At 41.1% G+C, this 18,338-nt stretch overlaps 1 protein-coding gene across 2 annotated transcripts in view; it reads right to left on the reverse strand.

Moving 5' to 3' along the window:
* Positions 1-18,338, reverse strand: part of GRIN2A (glutamate ionotropic receptor NMDA type subunit 2A) — a 369,552-nt gene that overhangs the window by 76,860 nt on the left and 274,354 nt on the right. For both annotated transcript variants that reach the window (XM_032605747.1, XM_032605748.1), the window contains exons 4-6: positions 9,153-9,358; positions 4,032-4,200; positions 3,766-3,919 (exon numbers count right to left, since the gene is read on the reverse strand). In XM_032605747.1, coding sequence (XP_032461638.1) covers positions 3,766-3,919; positions 4,032-4,200; positions 9,153-9,358 — 529 coding nt within the window. The remainder of the gene's footprint in view (positions 1-3,765; positions 3,920-4,031; positions 4,201-9,152; positions 9,359-18,338) is intronic.

Genomic DNA, 18,338 nt, shown 5'->3' on the forward strand with positions numbered 1-18,338 from the left:
TAACATTTTTATTCAAACTGATTGAGGACATGAAAGTGAGCTGAAAGGAGCTATTTTATCCATGTATGACATAGATTTGCTAGAAAATCAACAGAGACTAAAATTTTTTAAATGAACATAGCTCCACCTGATTGCATCACTGGGAAGAGACTGCCCTTGGACACCAGTGAACTTATAATCCTTTTCGTCATGAGCAAACATTTTCTAAGAATAAAATATAAGAAGCCCAATAATACCTCTCGAATAGTACACATTTTATTATTTTTAAATTGTTTTTTTTTCTGATGAAGCTATTAATAATAATAAATAACTAGGCTGATAGCAGGCCACCTTTTTATTAAAGTCTGTGACTACCTAACACAGCTAGAGTTCATCACAAATTCCAATGTAATGAGCTTAATATAGAATAAGAAACTAATATGTCCGAAGCTTTAATGATATTGGATAATTTTAAAACCTGAAGGAATACTTTGTAATGCAGTTTTGATAGTGCAAATACTTTAAGAAGCAACAAGTACCAAGACAACTTACTTGACTTAAATAAGCCAAGATGAGCTCAAAGAAACCAATGAGACTAAAACTGAAATTTATCTTAGTTAAATTTAACTTGAGTGCAAACAATATCGTGTCCCTGAAATCAGCAGTTTGGTAGTAAGGTGTATCCAGGAGAAAGAAATGAATAATTAGGAGATTAAAAATTACTTAATATTCAAAAATAGAGATGCTAAAATAATTCTCCAGGTTGGATGTGCTGATGGCGTAGTGTGTCTCAGCAGAGGAGGATCCCTGTAATGAGTAAAGGAGCATTATATACATGTAAAGTATTTGGTGTGTGCTTTGCACACTGCATACACATAATAAATTAAATGGAATAGCTGCCGGGTTCCCTGGTTAAAGCCAGAATTGGTGGTGGTGGTGTGCTGTCCAGGGTCCTGAAAAAGGCGTTCTAGTTTAAAACACGCACACTTATTAATCTGATAACTCCTTTTCTTTGCAGGTTATGATGACATTATTAAAAATATTAGGGGAAATCCTTACTGAATTCTTGTACTCACATGTCAGAATCTGTAAGCCTTCAGTGGGCTTCACTGGGCACTTGATGTGTCCTAGTCACTAACTGGTCAGAAAATCAGATGGAAACTGATCAAGAAACTGATCCCAGATGTTTTCTCACTTCGAAGTGACAACATCTGTCCTTTGACTTGTGAGGATGGCAGAGCGATTCTGCTGTAGTATTCTGGTTTTAGTAAGTTAGGTACCTGTGAGTGCCATGAAGGATGGCTATTCCCAGACACCACACACACACACACACACACACACACACACACACACACACCCCACAACAAAGAAAGTCATTAGAACAATGATGAGCTACTGTCTGTAGTGTCTAAGATGTGACCCAGAAGTATTTTTAGATAGCTCTGGATTACATCCTCTACTGGACAGATTCAACAGATTCAACATCTGTCTGTGAAGGAACTTTAATCTAGAAGAGACCCCAGCTCAGCACTTCTTTGGATCAAAGACTCCAACCTACTTGGAAAGTCTTAAGAATTAACTGAATATTGCCAGAGACATCATCTCTGTCCTTGAAGGGTCGCTGGTTACATTTTGATACAAAAGCTCAGAGGCATTACCTGCAAGTGTTTCCGATGTCAGTTAATGGATTTTGCAGAGGAGAGAGAATAGGAAATAATGAAGAGCAATGCAATCAGATTTTGAATGTTTGGCTCTTCCAGATGACTGAGCCAGTGAATGGAAAAATGTAGCTTAGCATGGTTCATTATGACTTTCAAAACCTGCAGATAATGACCGTAAATAAGGGGGTGCACAGTCAATCGAATAGGGATGTAATTTAGTGACTAGGAGAAGTATTAAGCCTTCTGTGTAAAAACAGCTTTAAAAATAGCTTCCTCTGGCTACAATTTATTTTATTCTTAAAGATACAGTAGGAAGAGTAGGGGGAAAAGAGGTTTAGCTAAATTTAGCAAAAAGACTTGACTTTTATGGAAATGTTCTACTAACACAGATAAGATAAAAATCTAGGGAAACTGGGTTGAGGCCAGATTCAGTATCAGTGACTCATATTTATGAGACAAGTCAATGGAAATATTTTTCCCCTTTGATTGAACTGGACGAAAAGTTCTCTCTAGCTCACTAAGAAGATAAGTGGACAACTTTCTCTTTCCATTTCTTCCACGAACTCCCTTCCTCCAACCTCTAGGACCAAAGATCTCTGTTAAAGAGAGAAAATCTTTCTAAGGTTCCAATAGGGAACGGGGAAAAAGATGATTAGGAGTGACTATGAGTGAGAGTATATCCAATAATTATTAACATTCTGCTTGTGTTGTCAATATCAGTAAGCAGTACTTTTCATGATCCAGTGAGGCTCCCTTATTAAGATATGGGCATCATTATCCATATCAGACACAGGCACAGAAGGAACATAGTGAGGTGTGTATTTGTCAAGGTCCACATTACTCCAACAAAGGTTACAAAAATTGAAGCGAGTGCAAAATCAAATCCAGTGAGTGGTAAGGATTTCAACAGCTTAAATGGATTATTGAAAATGAAAACAGTAAATCCATATGTCTCTGTGAGTAAGGCAGTATCCAAAATCCTGTTAGTCAACATTTCACTCATGAGAATGAAGCATAGAACACTTCACTGGATGCTAACACCACATATAAATGAAGACAGTGGAAGAGTAAGGCTATGGGCTTGGAGCTGGCATCCCCAAATGGGCCCTAGTCTGCAGTTTTAGTTCTCTAATAAACAAAGTTTTTTTGTCTTTGGAAAAATGTAAGAAATTCAGTTGACCCTAATCTAACTGTTTTCACTCTCTCCTGCAGTTTCCTTCTAGGGGTCAATGTTTGTCTTAACCTTCCCAATTTGGGACAAACCCACTGACGTGGGAATGCCAAGGGGAAGTTAATCTGAATCCCATGATCTTCAAGACAGTCACTATCAAAAACTATTTATGACGACAAAACACTTAACACAATGATTTCCTTTAAAGAAAAAATTTAAAATGCTTGGCTATATTCCATGCAGTTTCAGCTACACCAGCCAAGCTACCTAATGCATAGCTGCTAAAGAAAACCAGATGATAGAAAAAAAACAGAACTACCTTGCTTTAAAAAATAAAAACCTTTTGTGTAAAAACATAAATCTAGGAAACAGTTAAAAGGAGAGTAAGAAGAATTTCTTCTCTTATAAACCATTCAGCTTAAAGGATAGTCACATTTAAAATATGATTCCATTAATTTTAAAACAGTGTATCCTCTTCAGACTGCTTCTGTTTTGTTTATCGGAGTACTGGTATAAATCATTGCACAGTCAGCATCATTTTCACTCTTACATGCAGTAAATAAATGACTGTCATTCTAGTGAGGGATGGAGGATGGGTATATGGCTGCTAAATAAAAGTTTATGAGCTGATTTAAATTCACTGTGGACAGACAGGTTTATTTTTTAAATGCTTTCAAGGCTCTAGGCAATGTATCTACTAATCTATATTCTGCACTATCAAGGACGGTATCTGAATATGTGACTGTATTTTTAGCAGCTATTTCCAAGTTAAAGATAAATGAAAGATGTTAACGGGGGGAAATTTTGGGTAATTCAATGCAACATGCTTTCAATATGCTGACGTGGTTACCTAGAACTGAACTAGGTCCTATCTGGTCCTGTCTTTTGAGCAAACAAGACAAAATACCTATAATTCCTCATAGGGAAGCAATAGTGACTGTGAAGTTCACATACCTAGGAAAGCAGAAGGTGACACAGTGCCGTTGCTTCTTGAAACCATGACACTGATCCCCGTCTCCACAAAGGGCACAGAGAAGTCCACCACTTCAGAACGTTCCTCATTGATGGTGAGTGAGCCAACTGCCATGACTGCCCGTTGATAAACCACCTGGACACAAGGCAAAAAGAAGAACCGTCCCTTTACTTATCCTTCCCACCATCTCTGAGGACCTTGGGCCCTAAGTCTGAATGAGGGCCCTTGGGATGAAAAGATAACTTACCTCACCAATCATTCCATTCCACACATTGTTAACTTTCTTGCCATGCTTCCCATTAGTCACCAGGTAAAGGTCATAGGTAAACTTCACTGTTCTCGAAAGCTTCTTTAGGATATCAATGCAGAACCCCTTGCAGCATTTTTTAACATTCATGCCCTCATTGGTTGAATTGCTGTAGAGAAAATCCCAAGATGGTAGAGTATTAGTACTGGAAAATGTGTTCAGTCATTATCTACACTCTTCTACTATTTTTCACATGGGAAATAGAGGCCCAAAATGAGGAAGTGGCTTTTACAAGGAGGTTCAGTGAGTTTATGACAGCAAAAGTAGAAAGTGTTCTTAATTATGACAATAACCATGACAACAGGTAACATTTCTTGAGTAATTACTATTTGCTATGCACTGTGATAAATGCTTTCTACTAATTGTTGGATTAATCTTCACAACATTTTTCTTAATTAGGTAGTATTCAGATTCCCATTATACAGATGAGAGTTACTACGTCTTATTTTTTTAAAGCTTATAACACATACAACCTCTTTAGATCAGAGTTTAGTCATCTAATCTAAACTGAATTACAAAAACTTACTGGAAAATGGAGGAGAGGAAGATGTGAAATTCTCAGAGCAAGGAGAGTTTTGCTTTATCCTTTCACTGAAAATAGAGGTTGGCAACCAAAGGGAAGAAGAAAGGATGCCTTACTTACTTAGAAAAGATACTCTCCTTGCTGAGGAAAACTAAGAATTATCAGCTAAGAATCAGGAGACCTGGGGTCTACTCTGTGCCTGAGTCTGTGGACTTAATGTCTCTTGATCGAGTCATCTCGCAAATGAAGGCTCATTCGTAACATTTTCCCTCCCTACCTACGTGGAGGAAGTGTGAGAGGTGACACTATTAAATAGCAATGTCCTTGATCAGGAAAAAGCCCTATTAAAATACAGAGGGCATTGCTGTCGTAAAACCTATCATAATCTACCAAGGTTACATTTGTTGCTTTGTGTCAGCCACTCTGCTTTATTTACTTGACAAAGTCATACTCAAAGGACACTCAGAAAAAACCAGAAATGCTTTTAAAAGGGAAGGAAACAGGGGTCTTCCCAAGTGATAACAAAAACTATTTAAACCACTGCTACAGGAAGATCAAGACCTCTCTGGGCATTGTACTTGGTTCCACCTTGCCCTGGGGCATCCATTAGTACCATGGTCAGATGCTGAGTCACGTATTTCATAGGATATGTGCTGCCTCAACATTCCATTGTTGACACATCTACATACTGAATTGTTATCTAAGCACTAAAATGATGTTTATCTAACATCATTTGGTCTGTGTTTCCACATCTGGAAACAGACCATATTGGGAACTTTTGTTGGTTGTTAACACAAACGTGTGCGTGTGTGTGTGTGTGTCTGTGTGGAGGAGGGGGTATGACAACTACCCAGACATCTGAGAAATGGTGCCCATGTAATCTCTCTGCTCTCCACCATCACCCAAAAGAAAGGGAGACTCATAAAAACAAATATGGGGAAAGGGATCCAATAAGTCATCAATTCTCTGGCTGTATAATTTCCCAGTGTGGCCAGTGGATGTGCCTTGCGAGTCAGACAGAGCTGCTTTAAAATCCTGGGTCTGCCCTTGACAAGCATGGAAACTCGGACGGTTCTCTTCATTCACAGACCTCAGTTTACTTATTCGTGCATTGAGAAGGCTGATACTTACCTTGCAGGATAGTTGGAAATATTAAATAAGGTATCTAAAGCACCTCTCACACAGGTGCTTAAAAATATATTTCCTCTCTTTTCACCAATGATTTGACAGTTTAGGGGATTAACTGGCAGTATAGTCATTTATCCTTACAGATCAAAACAGGTAAGTTTTCCTCAATTTTCTCTTCACATCTTAACACTCAACTAACAGGTAAGAAGAAAAGTCTGATTTCTCAGCCCATTTCCTACTACCTGATTTTTTAGAAGAATGATGTGTGCCCTCAAGACCCCACCATTTGCCAGAAGTGAGAGACAAAGGGTTTTCCCTGAAAGAATATCACCAAGAAAACAAACACAATCATGTTGTCCAACAGGAATCCTTTTTGGAACCAATCAGCCTGCCTCAAAGATGTTACCTTTAGGAAATGCAGTTGATCTAAACTGTGTTAATGCTGGGATGACTGGATCCTAGTAATTTTCTATTGCTTTCAGGTAAATCAAAGACTTTAATTTCACCTAGAAGCACAGTACAATTCTCATGTCACCAAGTGGGAAAAGGAAAATTGCAAGCCACCCCCTCCCACAGGAACCCAAATTGTGAATCTGAACTTGTTAATCTGTTTCTATTCTTCAGTTGAAAAGTCAATTCTTTTAAAGACAGTAATTTATTTGGAGGTTCATTTCCTCCAGACCAGTGTGACTCAGGACTTGGTGATCTATTGTTTTCAGCTCCAAGTTTTCTGATTTTAAAGACTTTAATCTCCAACGACTGAGTTTGAAGCGTAAGATGCCCTACTTGATTGGCCCTGTTGAATCAGAGAAGATATTGTTATCATAAAGGAGGTGCCCCAGTGGGGTTATACTCTTTGCTTTGTGCCAGCCACTCTGCTTTCTTAATCTGACCAAGTTCTGCTCAAAGAACACCCACCCAAGTCAAAACCTTCTTTGACAACTTTTCCACATTACCCCTTCTGTCATTCCCCCAGTTCATCACTTCCAAGTACTGTACTAGGCTTCCTTCTGTTTCCCAAACTCGCCAATCTCTTTCCTCCCTCAGGGCCTTTGCACCTGCTCCTCTAGCTGGGTGGCTCTTCCCCAGTTCTTCACATGTTTGGCTCCTTCTCCTCCTTTACACGTCACTTTACATCTTACCTGTGTGAGCTGCAGGAGCCCCACATACCTCAAGTGACTCCCTTATCACACCACCTTATTCAGATCCTTCACAGGGTTTATCCTAAGTGGAGCTGCCCTGTTCCCTTATTGGTTGAGTAGTTTTTTAACCGTGTGCACCCCTTGACTGCAAGATCCTTCCCGGTTCATTGACGCATCCCCCATGCCCAGCACTGTGACTAACACAGAAACTATGTTTCATGCGTATTTATTTATTGACTAATCTATTCAGAATTACAACCCCAAAGAGGCTGATGACTCCAAAAAAAGCTGATGATTATTTACTGAATAATCCATAAGAATTTCAACTCCAAAAATGCTGCTTATTGATAAAAAAATTTCTCCAAACCAAAATGCACCTTCATAATACACTTAGCAATCATATTCTTAAAAAGTTATCTTTGGGCTTCCCTGGTGGCGCAGTGGTTGAGAGTCCGCCTGCCGATGCAGGGGACACGGGTTTGTGCCCCGGTCCGGGTAGATCCCACATGCCGCGGAGCGTCTGGGCCCCGTGAGCCATGGCCGCTGAGCCTGCGCGTCCGGAGCCTGTGCTCCGCAACGGGAGAGGCCACAACAGTGAGAGGCCTGTGTACCGGAAAAAAAAAAATTATCTTTATCCAAAGCACTGAGCCATGGGGATTTGCATCTTGTATAATAAGAACTTAGGTTGGAATTTGGAATGTGGGAGGAAAAGTATCCATTCACCCTCCGTTCAAGTTTCATCAACATTGGGGTGTCATATTCTATGCTTGTCACTGAAGACACAAATATTAATAAGCCACATTCCCTATATTTAGGCAGATAATACTCTGGGGGAAATACAGACAAACTGTAAGCCATAAAAACAAGTGAGACAGTTTAGAGAGTGCTAGAGAGTGCTATGACTAGAGTGCTATGACTAGAGTGCTAGAGAGTGCTAGCTAGAGAGTGCTATGGACTGAATGTTTATGTTCCCCTCAAATTCATATGTTGAAACCCTAATCCCCAATGTGATGGTATTTGGAGAGGTAATTAGGTCACGAGGGTGGAACCCTCCTAAATGGAAGTAGTGCCCTTATAAGAAGGAGCAGGACAGCTTGCTTCCTCTCCCTCTGCTCTCTACCAGGTGAGGAGAAGACAGCCGTCTGCAAACCAGAGGGTCTCCACCAGACACCAGATCTGCCAGCACCTTGATCGTGGACTTCCCAGCCTCCAGAACTGTGAGGAATAAATGTCTGTTGTTTAAGCCACCCACTCGTGGTAATCTGTTATAGCAGCCTGAACTGATTAAGACATAGAGACATAGCCAGGGTACTGTGGAAGTAGGGAGAACTAACCTAGCTTGTGGAGGGAGTGCTTAAGAATTAAAGGGCAAGCAAAAATTGTCCAGGTGAAAGGAGGCAATCAGAAAATACTAAGAAAAAAAAAAAAAAAGATTTCCACCTAGCGGTAGGCTTTTTCCTTTTGTGAATCCTCCACAAGGGTGGTATTTGTGTTTATGTTTGCAATACAAAGACAAAATTCAGGGCCTTGGACTTGGCCATGAAGCTTTATGTATCTCCAAAGGGTTTATAGATTAGGGAGAAGCCTTCATCAGGGGATCTGATAAAAAATGTCAGTTCCTCTTCAATCATAATAAAAGAGGAAATGACTTAGATGCAATGCTGGTTTGTTGCTGGTGACCTAGGAGATCCCCAGGAGATCAGCTCCACCTTAAGCACATCAGAAAGTCACTTGTAAGGTGGATGCTGACCCCAAAATGGAGAGAAGCTTTGAAAATTCTGAAAAGTTTGGATCTGGGAAATAGAAGAGAGGTGGAAGGAAGTGGTAGATATGGTTTGGGGGAAGGAGCAACCAGAAAAATACAAAAGAAATAATTATTCTAGGAAATATTGAAGGGGAGGGTTGACTTACCATACTGGTTAAGAATATGGTGGTGGAGTCAGATGGACAAGTGTTTGAGTCCTGCCTCTTCCATCTACTAGCTAAGTGGCTTTGAACGTGCTTCTTAATCTTCTCATCACTCAGTTTTTATCATGTTTTAAATGGGCAAAACCACGCGCCTCGTATTGCCGTTGTTGGAATCAAATGAATGCAAACCACCTGGTGTAGTTCCAGGTCTTTTAAAAAGTCTATTTTTATACCCACCTGTTATAATAGAGTATATTTTATATTACATTCTATTATTCTTGTAGAGACACCACTGTTCTCAGTGATACAGGCTATTGTAAAGGATTGGGCACATTCAACCGACAGCATCCCTGGACTCACTTGATTCTGATGAACTTCCGACATGGCACAGTGTTCCGCACACACGTCTCAGTCAGCGGGTCTATGTCTTCCACGATGACAAAGGGGGCCTCCTCCAGTGTGACGATGCTCAGATGGTTGTCGTCTGGCTCACAGTCCGAAAAGGACTTGTACCTGGGCCACACGGCATGCCTCAGGCTCAGGGTCTGGTTCTCCCACTTGCCCACCTGGTATAAAGAGAAAGACACACCTGTGCTTTCCGGCACCACTGGCTTCCAGAAAGGTGAGTCCTCCTCCGTAAGAGGTATGGGAGAAGAACCCCATCATCTTCAGGGCTTTTCTGCTACCTACCTCAACGTACACTTCTGTTTATATGCTAAGAAAGATGAGGACAAAGGGAAAGCAGAATACTGGGCCGCTCCCATGCCCTGGACTCTCCCCAGACTAATAAATACGGGGGTGGTGACAAAGCACGGATGCCGTTGGAGATCCCCAAGTGATTGTGATGTTCTGCCAGAGCTCAGGCCCACTAATGTCATGAAAAGAGCAAGGACTTTTAGAATCAGAGGTCTAGGCTTGAACCCCCAGATCTGCCACTTACTAGCTGTACAACCACAGGCAGGCTTTTAATCACTATGAACATCTGTTTTCTCATCTGTAAATAGACACAATTCCACCTACTTTATAAGGATGTCGTGGGAATTAAATAAGGCAATTCGAGAAAAGCATATAGGGCAGTGCTCAGCACGTAGTAAGGACTCCAAACTCTCCCTTTTAAGTATAGAAGAGAGTCAGTGAGAGGGAGAGAGATTTTTAAAGTGCTAAGAAAAAGAAAAAGAGGAAAGGGGAGAGGAAGATGAAGTCCAAGGGCAAAAAAGAGGGAGGACTGGCAGGAGAAACAAGGGGGTAGAGCAGGTGAGCAGACGAGAAGCCTCCCTTCAAGCTCAGATACGGTTCTATTTAAGTTGAAATTAAGGTGAATTTTTCTTAATCCAGCACAGAGTGGAGACTTTTACTGCTTACTGTACATCAAGACCTGTCAAAGCAGAATCGATCGTGTTCCCTCTGAGCAGCTGTCGTCATCTTAGTTAAATCAAATTGAAGGCTGTATGTTTTGAACCTTAATTTTATTTGACAGCTTCTTGGCACTCTCACACACACACTGCGAGAAAGCTGCCCCCAGCACTGCACTTTGTGCTTCCTCCTCCCGTTCCCAAGTGCAACTGCTCGACACCACAGAGCAGCGCTTTATTTGTAACACAAACCTCAAGGAAAATACCTCGTCTGAAGAGCTAAGTGCCAAGTCCAGCCTTGTCTGTGTTCATATGACCCACTCACCTCTCCTCCTGTAATGTGTCACCAGAAATGAATCTCAGGCCCTTGAAGAGAATTCAGACCCGCTGGACACCAGGAGAGGTGATAGGTGGCGGGAGAGAAGGCAATCAGTGCTCTGGAAGATGACATCATCATTTGGACTGGAAAATGTTTGCTGCTTGTAGAGAAACATGCCATGTGGCCAATTACAAAACTGTCCAGCTTCACTGATACCTTCCTTTTTAAGTTAGGAAGGGCAGTAATTTGGTCAAGCAAACACGTTCATCTCCTCAGGCTGTGATGTAACATAGGCTGGAGAGAATGTGGAGCCCATCAAATTCTTAATTCATTAAACATAGATTTACTGAACACCAGCTATGTGCGTGCTGACACCAGCCCGGGAACAATGAGGGGTAAAACAGAACGATTCCTGCCTTGTTGGAACCATCAGTCAGCTGCCGGACAAAGACCAAGCCAATAATAATAAACATGCAAATAGATAAAGAGATATCCAAGCTCTTCCTTTTGGAACATGTTATACCCATCTCTTTCTTTTCCATCTCCCTTAGAAAACTCAAACATAGCCTTCAAAAGAGCCTGGGCAGTTCAGTGGGTAAGACAATGGCTTTTGGAGTCACACAGAACTAAGTGCTAATCCTGGCTTCATCCATTAGCTGAGCAGCCTTGGGAAAGTTGCTTAACCTCTCTGAGCTTTGCTTTCTCTATCTGTAAAATGTGGATTGCTACAGGATATGCTTTCAGAACTGTAGTGAGATTTGAATGAGCCAAAAATGTCCTTGAAGCATTGAGCACAGAACTTAACATGTAACATACGTGGCAGCTGCTATTATTTTATTATTGTAGGTAGCATTTAAGATACAGCTCAAATATCACCTAATCTGTAAAAGCATTCCTGTCTTCCCTGGTAATAGAGAACTTTGCTCCCATCTCCACCACAGCATTTGATGTTATACTTAAAACAATGTCACTTTTGGGCATGTCTGTGTAGTCGGGAAATGTGCCAATATTACCACTTAGTTTAATCCTACAAATTCCACGTGGTAAGGATTATTATTCCAGCGTCACAGTTCAGCAAACTGAAGCACAGAGAGATTATGTAAACTGCCCAAACTTGCACAGCTAGTAAGTGGTGGATCCAGAGCTATACCATGGAACTAGGCGGATCCAAAAGTGCTTTCCCACTAGTGTTTCTATTAATTGATCTGCAGTAATCATGTTATTGCTCCAAGACCCTTTCTTCCTTGCGGAGACAGCTCCTAAAGTCCCAAGGTAACATAAATAGAGGCAAAGCCCGTTTAGCCAGCAGAATCTTTGGTGATGTCACCGACCATGTCACATACCCTACACCATGGGAGGCAGGCAAAGGTTCCAGCCCAAGGCTGACTCATGGAGAGAGAGGCTGCAAAGGTTTATGAGTTCCCAGAGTGCAATAACTTCCTAAATCTCCTCTAAGTTCCTCTCTCCCTTCCCAGCACATCTAAGTAAGCACCCATGGGTCAGCCAAGGAGGGTGGAAGCAAGTGGTGGGTGGGAAAACTTGATTAGGAGCTGAAGCTGCTGTGTAAACATTGCCCTAGATCCCGAGAGCTCTTACCTCCTTCTCTGAGTCTGACAGGCTCCTGTTCCAAACGCCAAAAATCTCAACTCCAGGATTTTATATACCAGATAGGGGAGAAACAGACATCCTTCGCTTTCCCCTCCTATGTTCCTATTTACAAAGGACTATATAACTGGGTCTGGAGTCTGTAGACAGGCTTAATAGAGACTTGTTTACTCCATAAATATTTACTGAGTGGCTACTAGGTGCCAAGCACTGCGCTAGGCACTAAGGGTACTGTAGTGCAAGCAGCACAATTTTTACTTGCAAGGAATTTTTATGTTAATTGGAAAGACAAACATGAGTCAAATAACCACATAAAAATATACATCGTACAAACTATACATCGTACAAACTGGGAGAAAGAAATAAAATACGGGTCTAAGGCTGGAAAAAGGGGGAACGAAATCACATAAGTCTTCCCCAAGAGGTGGCACTTAAGCTGAGACTGGAAATCCAAGATGAGTGGATGAGGGGGTAGAGGGAGCAGAGGCAGGAAGAGCCCTCCAGGCTGGCAGGGGCCAGATGATGCAAAGCCTTGCAGGTCCAGTTAAGGAGTTGAGATTTGCCGTAAGAGTTAATCTAGTCTGTTATCCAGAATGGAAAAAGAAATGAAGAAATCATCATGAACATGGGTCCATATATAACTTTCCCAAAAGTGGAAGCTTCTTGCCCCCTCCATTCTTTTTTTTCTTTTTTTTATTATGGAAAAATTTTAACTCATACAAAAGTAAAATACTAGAATGTATCTCCATCTTCCCATTATCTAGCTTCATTAATGACTAACTCATGGTCAATCTTGCTTCATTTATACTCCCAACCACTCCTCCCATATTATATTGAAGGAAATCTCAGACATCATAACATTTCATTCACAAATCCTTGATTTGATTTAAATACCTAATTTTCATTTGCTTAACAATATTATACCTCAACAACCTATATGTTTGTGTATATGTTTCACTCATTAGATCGTAATTCTTCAGTCTAGCAGGGATATATATATATATTATATTATATATATTAATATATATGTATATTAGTTGGTTTCTATGTCCACAGCTTCTAACTCAGGGCCTGGCACAGCTGGATAGCTGTTGCTGGAATGAATGAACACACCACACTTAGCAGAGTCTGTAGCATTCGATGACTGTGGTTTGTGTCTGCTAATCCCAAACTCCTAATTAATCCCTCCCTCTCTTTCCCTTTGGGTAACCATAAATTTCTTTTCTATGTCTGTGAGTCTATTTCTGTCTTGTAACTAAGTCATTTGTATCATTTTTTTTTAGATTCCACATATAAGTGACATCATATGACATCTGTCTTTCTCTGTCTGACTTGACTTCATTTAGTACGATAACCTCTAGGTCCAGAGATTATTAGGCACTATTCTTAGCGCTATTTTCATTCTTATAAACACCCTATACACAAGAAGAAGCTGTGGGCAGATGATTTTTATCTCTATCATGAATTTTGGACTTGAAAACAGTCCCAAATTCCCCCAACTAGGCTGTGTGGGAGAAGAAAAAAAAATCTTTGTCTTCAAAATAAACTGGATTTTGGTGATAAACCTTTAAATGTTTTCAGCAAATAAACTGAAGTTTTGAGGACAAAGAAAAATAATTGACCTCTAATGGAGAAAAGTGATTTTGTTAAAAGAAGTGGAGAAAGGGGAAATTAACTTTGTCATGATTTTTTAATCTGTTCTTACTAATAAAATTTAAATGCTGTGCTTTTAGAAAGCTAATTCCCTCTTCAGCTCCTAGGAAGTGTTTTGTGACAGAGCAGTGATTACTTATCAAAACGTTCAGCCAATATTTTCTCAGAGGAAAAGATAATTTCATCTCCAGAAACTGTCATAAGTTAATATTCATCCCTTAAGGTCTGGTTAAATCCATAGCGATGTCACAGAGGCTGCAAGAGGCTGGAAGAAATGAGGTTAATAGATGTTTGTGACTCTCCTTTCAAAGAGGTATGAGTGCTTGATTGTATTTGATCTATTCATGAAATGCTTACAAGAGACAGTTAAAATCACCTCACAACTGCTCTCTCCCAAGCCACTCCCTAAGAACGTATATCTAAACACCAAAATCATAGATCTACCTCTACTCAAATCCTTCCATGACTCATACTGCCCACAAAACCAGTCAGATTCCTCTTACATTAATGGACTCTAGAGTATAGGTCCCATCAACCTCGATACACTGTCCTCTCTCTCTTTCTATCACTTTGTTGATTTCTCTTTTGCACACCCTATACACACCCTCACACTGAAACATATACATCTACACCTTCAAACACACATACGCTTACACCTACACATACTCACACATGTATGTACATATATATGTATGTGCATATGTGTATACAGTTAACCCTTGAGCAACGTGGGGTTTAGGAGCACTGACCCTTCGTGCAGTCAAAAATTTGTGTATAAGATATAGCTGGTCCTCCATAACCATGGTTCCTCCATATCTGCGGATTCAACCCACTGGGGATCATGTAGTACTGCAGTATTTACTACTGAAAAAAATCCATATATAAGTGGATTCAAACCTGTACACATGCACACATATATATATATCATATATTTATATATCTATACATAAACACACAGCTACACTCATACCTACCTGAATTCACAATACACACATATATACACTCACCTCCACACACGTACCACTACACATACACACATGCCTAACACACACCTACACTCACACCTCTACACACACGTACAACACTAAGCCACAATGATGCGTACACTTTTCACTCTCACCACACACCCCCTGAATGACACCCATTTCCCCGCCTTTGCCTGCACTACTTCTACGTGAAATTCCTCTCCTTATCATCTCCACTGACTGGAATCCTACCCACTCTTTCCAGGTACAGCTCAAATACCGTCTCTCCCCTTCGGCTTAATACTCCAGCTGGAATGCATTTTGTTTTGTTTTGTTTTTTGTTTTTTGCGGCACGCGGGCCTCTCACTGTTGCAGCCTCTCCCGTCGCGGAGCACAGGCTCCAGACGCGTAGGCTCAGCGGCCATGACTCACGGGCCTAGCCACTCCGCGGCATGTGGGATCTTCCTGGACCAGGGCACAAACCCGTGTCCCCTGCATCAGCAGGCGGACTCTCAACCACTGCGCCACCAGGGAAGCCCTGGAACGTGGTTTTGAGCATTCTCTTTTTCCCTTGAATTCTCTCGCATGTTCATTCATGAGCTCAATACACATGCGTCCAGGGCTTTACATTGTGCCAGGCACTGCAGGAGGCTCTGGGGCTACAACTGTGAACAGTGCAGGCTGGTCCCAGTGCTCAGACTTTCTAGTCTGGTTAGAGAAGAGGAGTTAAAGCACACTGGCCATGAGATAACGTGAGCTAATAAATGCGGTAACTGCCGTGCTGGGGTGGGCACAGGATACTACTGGAGCAGAGAGCTTCCTGCTCTGCAAGGAAACCAAAGATGCTTCTAAAGGAACTGACTTCCAACCATGAGCCATACCAGCATGGCAGATGGAGATGGGGATTACTGAAGAGTTTTAATCAGGGGAGGGATACAATCAGTCTGACGTATTAGGACACTTCTTCCCAGTGCAGTGCAGAGAAAGGGTTTGTGTCTAAAAGATTCTGAAGGCAGAGTGATGGGTCAGGAGGCAGCTGCATTAATCTGGATGAGTCTGGCATAGGGCCGCATGGGGAGGGGGCATGAACTCACAGGATCCCAAAGTGGTGGAATCAATACAACTTAGAGACCGATTGTGTATCTGTATGGGGGTGGGGATTAAGGGCTCAGTTTGCCCTGTATTATAGAATCTCTGGCCTGGCCAGCCTTTCACATAACATGACCCACATCGGCTGTAGTACAGTGTTCACCACATTCCAGTTCAATAAATGTTTGCTGAACTGAACTCAATTCAGAAGGCAGCACTGGCATCAATTTTTACTTAGAATTCAAAGTTAAAAGAGGAGAGTTGCCTGTTTACTCAGATCCCCTCCTTGGAGACAAGACAATAGGGATTGTAAAATTAAAAATCAGAGATGAAATTTATCAAAACCGACAATGAAAGCAGAGTTCACGCTGCCTGTGCTCCAGCTTGACTGGCCCTGGTTAGCTCATTGAGTGATTTCATAACCAAGGGGGAAACAGGTCCTAAAACAAACACTTCGCATGTGCAAAACACCGGAAAACATTCCAGATAATAAGCAGGGATTTACTCCCAAGGTGGAGAAAATGCAAGTAATTAACTCTTCAGGAAGATGAATTTCAGGAGAAAAACAAAGCAAACAGGAGGCCAATTTCTCTCCACCTGGAATATAAAGTCTTCTAAAGGACATAAGATAAATGTCCATGAAGGAAATTTAAATTGACTTAAAGTCCGTATTTAGCATAAATAGCATCACCGGTTAGCATCACTTCCATGCCTCTGCATGCAAATGCAGAGCTGATAGCAGGCTTACACATGAGTAATTTTGTGTCTTTGGTTGCTGCTCGAAGCCAAAAGTAGATCTGAATTTGATTGACCTGGAAACTACAACAGAGATGTCTGAGCCACAACCCTGACTTGATATTAAGTTGAAATGTGCTCTATCTGGAGTAGTTTGCAGTTGAGTCGTGATTTTTTTGTGAACCAAAACCCGATCTAAAGTTCGTTCAAGACAGCTAGGGTCTGCTGAAACCAGATGTCACATTGCACCCCAGATTTCCCCTGCATGGTATATTCAAACAAGCTTCTACAATAAAACTGCTGAAAAGCGAATGTGGACCAAACCTACTTTATCTTCAGTGCCATGGGGTCTCAGATGGCCACTGGCAGAGTGAAAATAAGAATTGCTTTTCAGGTGTTAAAGTAAAGCACCTGCTTCCTTTGAATGCACTGTCTTAAATGCGGTTACTGAAGGTAGTGGGATTATGAGACTTTAGCAGGAATAAGAACCTCTCCTTGGGGAGAGGAATGCAGACTCCAAGGGGAAAGAGGGGGAAGGGATAAATTAGGAGTATGGGATTAACAGATACACACCATTATACATAAAATAAACAACAGTGATTTACTGTACAGCACAGGGAACTATATAGGTCAATATCTTGTAATAACCTATAATGGGAAAGAATTTGAAAATACACATACATAAGTAAGTGAATCACTTTGCTGTACACCTGGAACTAACACAATACTGTAAATCAACTATACTTCAATTAAAATAAATGAATGAGTGGATGAATGCAGACTCCTAGATCGCTGGAGTGTATGCATCAGTAAATGTGGGATGAGGCTTGGGAACCTAACTTTTTAACCAGGATCCCAGCTCATTCTGTTCTGGGTGATCGAAGAGAAGCACCTAAAGGATCCTACGTATGGCTACCAGCAGGGTTAAACGCAGCGTAAGGAAAAGGTGGGAGTCTTTCTTCTTGGGTTTCTTGTGTAACCAGTAGCAGTCGCCAGCACATCTAACTGAGTTGAATCAGCTGTTGGAGCCTTAATTAAATTCCTCTCAGTTGAAATTTCAGAATTGCCTGATTGTTATACAGCTCACATTGGAGCAGTTGATTTCTTTCTCCTATAATAACTGTTCTCAGGATAATCTAATATCTTTATGGATAATGGCGTCGGCTGTCTGAGGACTCAGCACTGATCTGGTAATCCATGGAGACGTGTTTTGATCACCGTTATTTCCTCGAACAACCTGCCTATTGCTTCCATTCTCCTCGAGGTTCATTCAACACGAGAAGAGCTCGATGCTCGTTCAAGCTCAGATTTAAAAGTGGAAGTCTCTGGAACGATGAGTCTCCCTTTTCTTCAGAAGTTCACTTATTATCTTCAGTTCTACAAAGTTCCTCTGTTCCCAGGTCCCTGGGGATGGAGAGAAGCTCTACTTCTTTGGTTTACTTTTAATTATTTATGTGATCTTAAAAAGTGATGTGTCCTGGTCATTAGCTAAACAGTTAATAGTGTTTTCTTTCTCTCCTTTGGCTCCATGTTGGAATCATTTAACATTAGAGACTTGAAAAATCAGCAAAAAATAAAAAGGAGCCCTCTCACAATTACTAATTAATTTTTGAACCCTCTCCTGGGAGTCCTTCATTATGTAACTTCTTTATCAGTCAGCCCTCCAATGGGCTGTAATAATTATTAAATAATGAATAAGTATAATAACTGGCATGTCTTGAGACACTGTGATCACCCCAACATGCACTTCCTCCTTTTACCCTCACATCCCTGTAAGGAAAAGGTCATCATTACCCTCACTTTACAGATTGGGAAACTGGGAGCTGAC

The sequence above is a fragment of the Phocoena sinus genome, chromosome 15 (assembly GCF_008692025.1).
Source record: "Phocoena sinus isolate mPhoSin1 chromosome 15, mPhoSin1.pri, whole genome shotgun sequence".
Lineage (NCBI taxonomy): Eukaryota > Metazoa > Chordata > Mammalia > Artiodactyla > Phocoenidae > Phocoena > Phocoena sinus.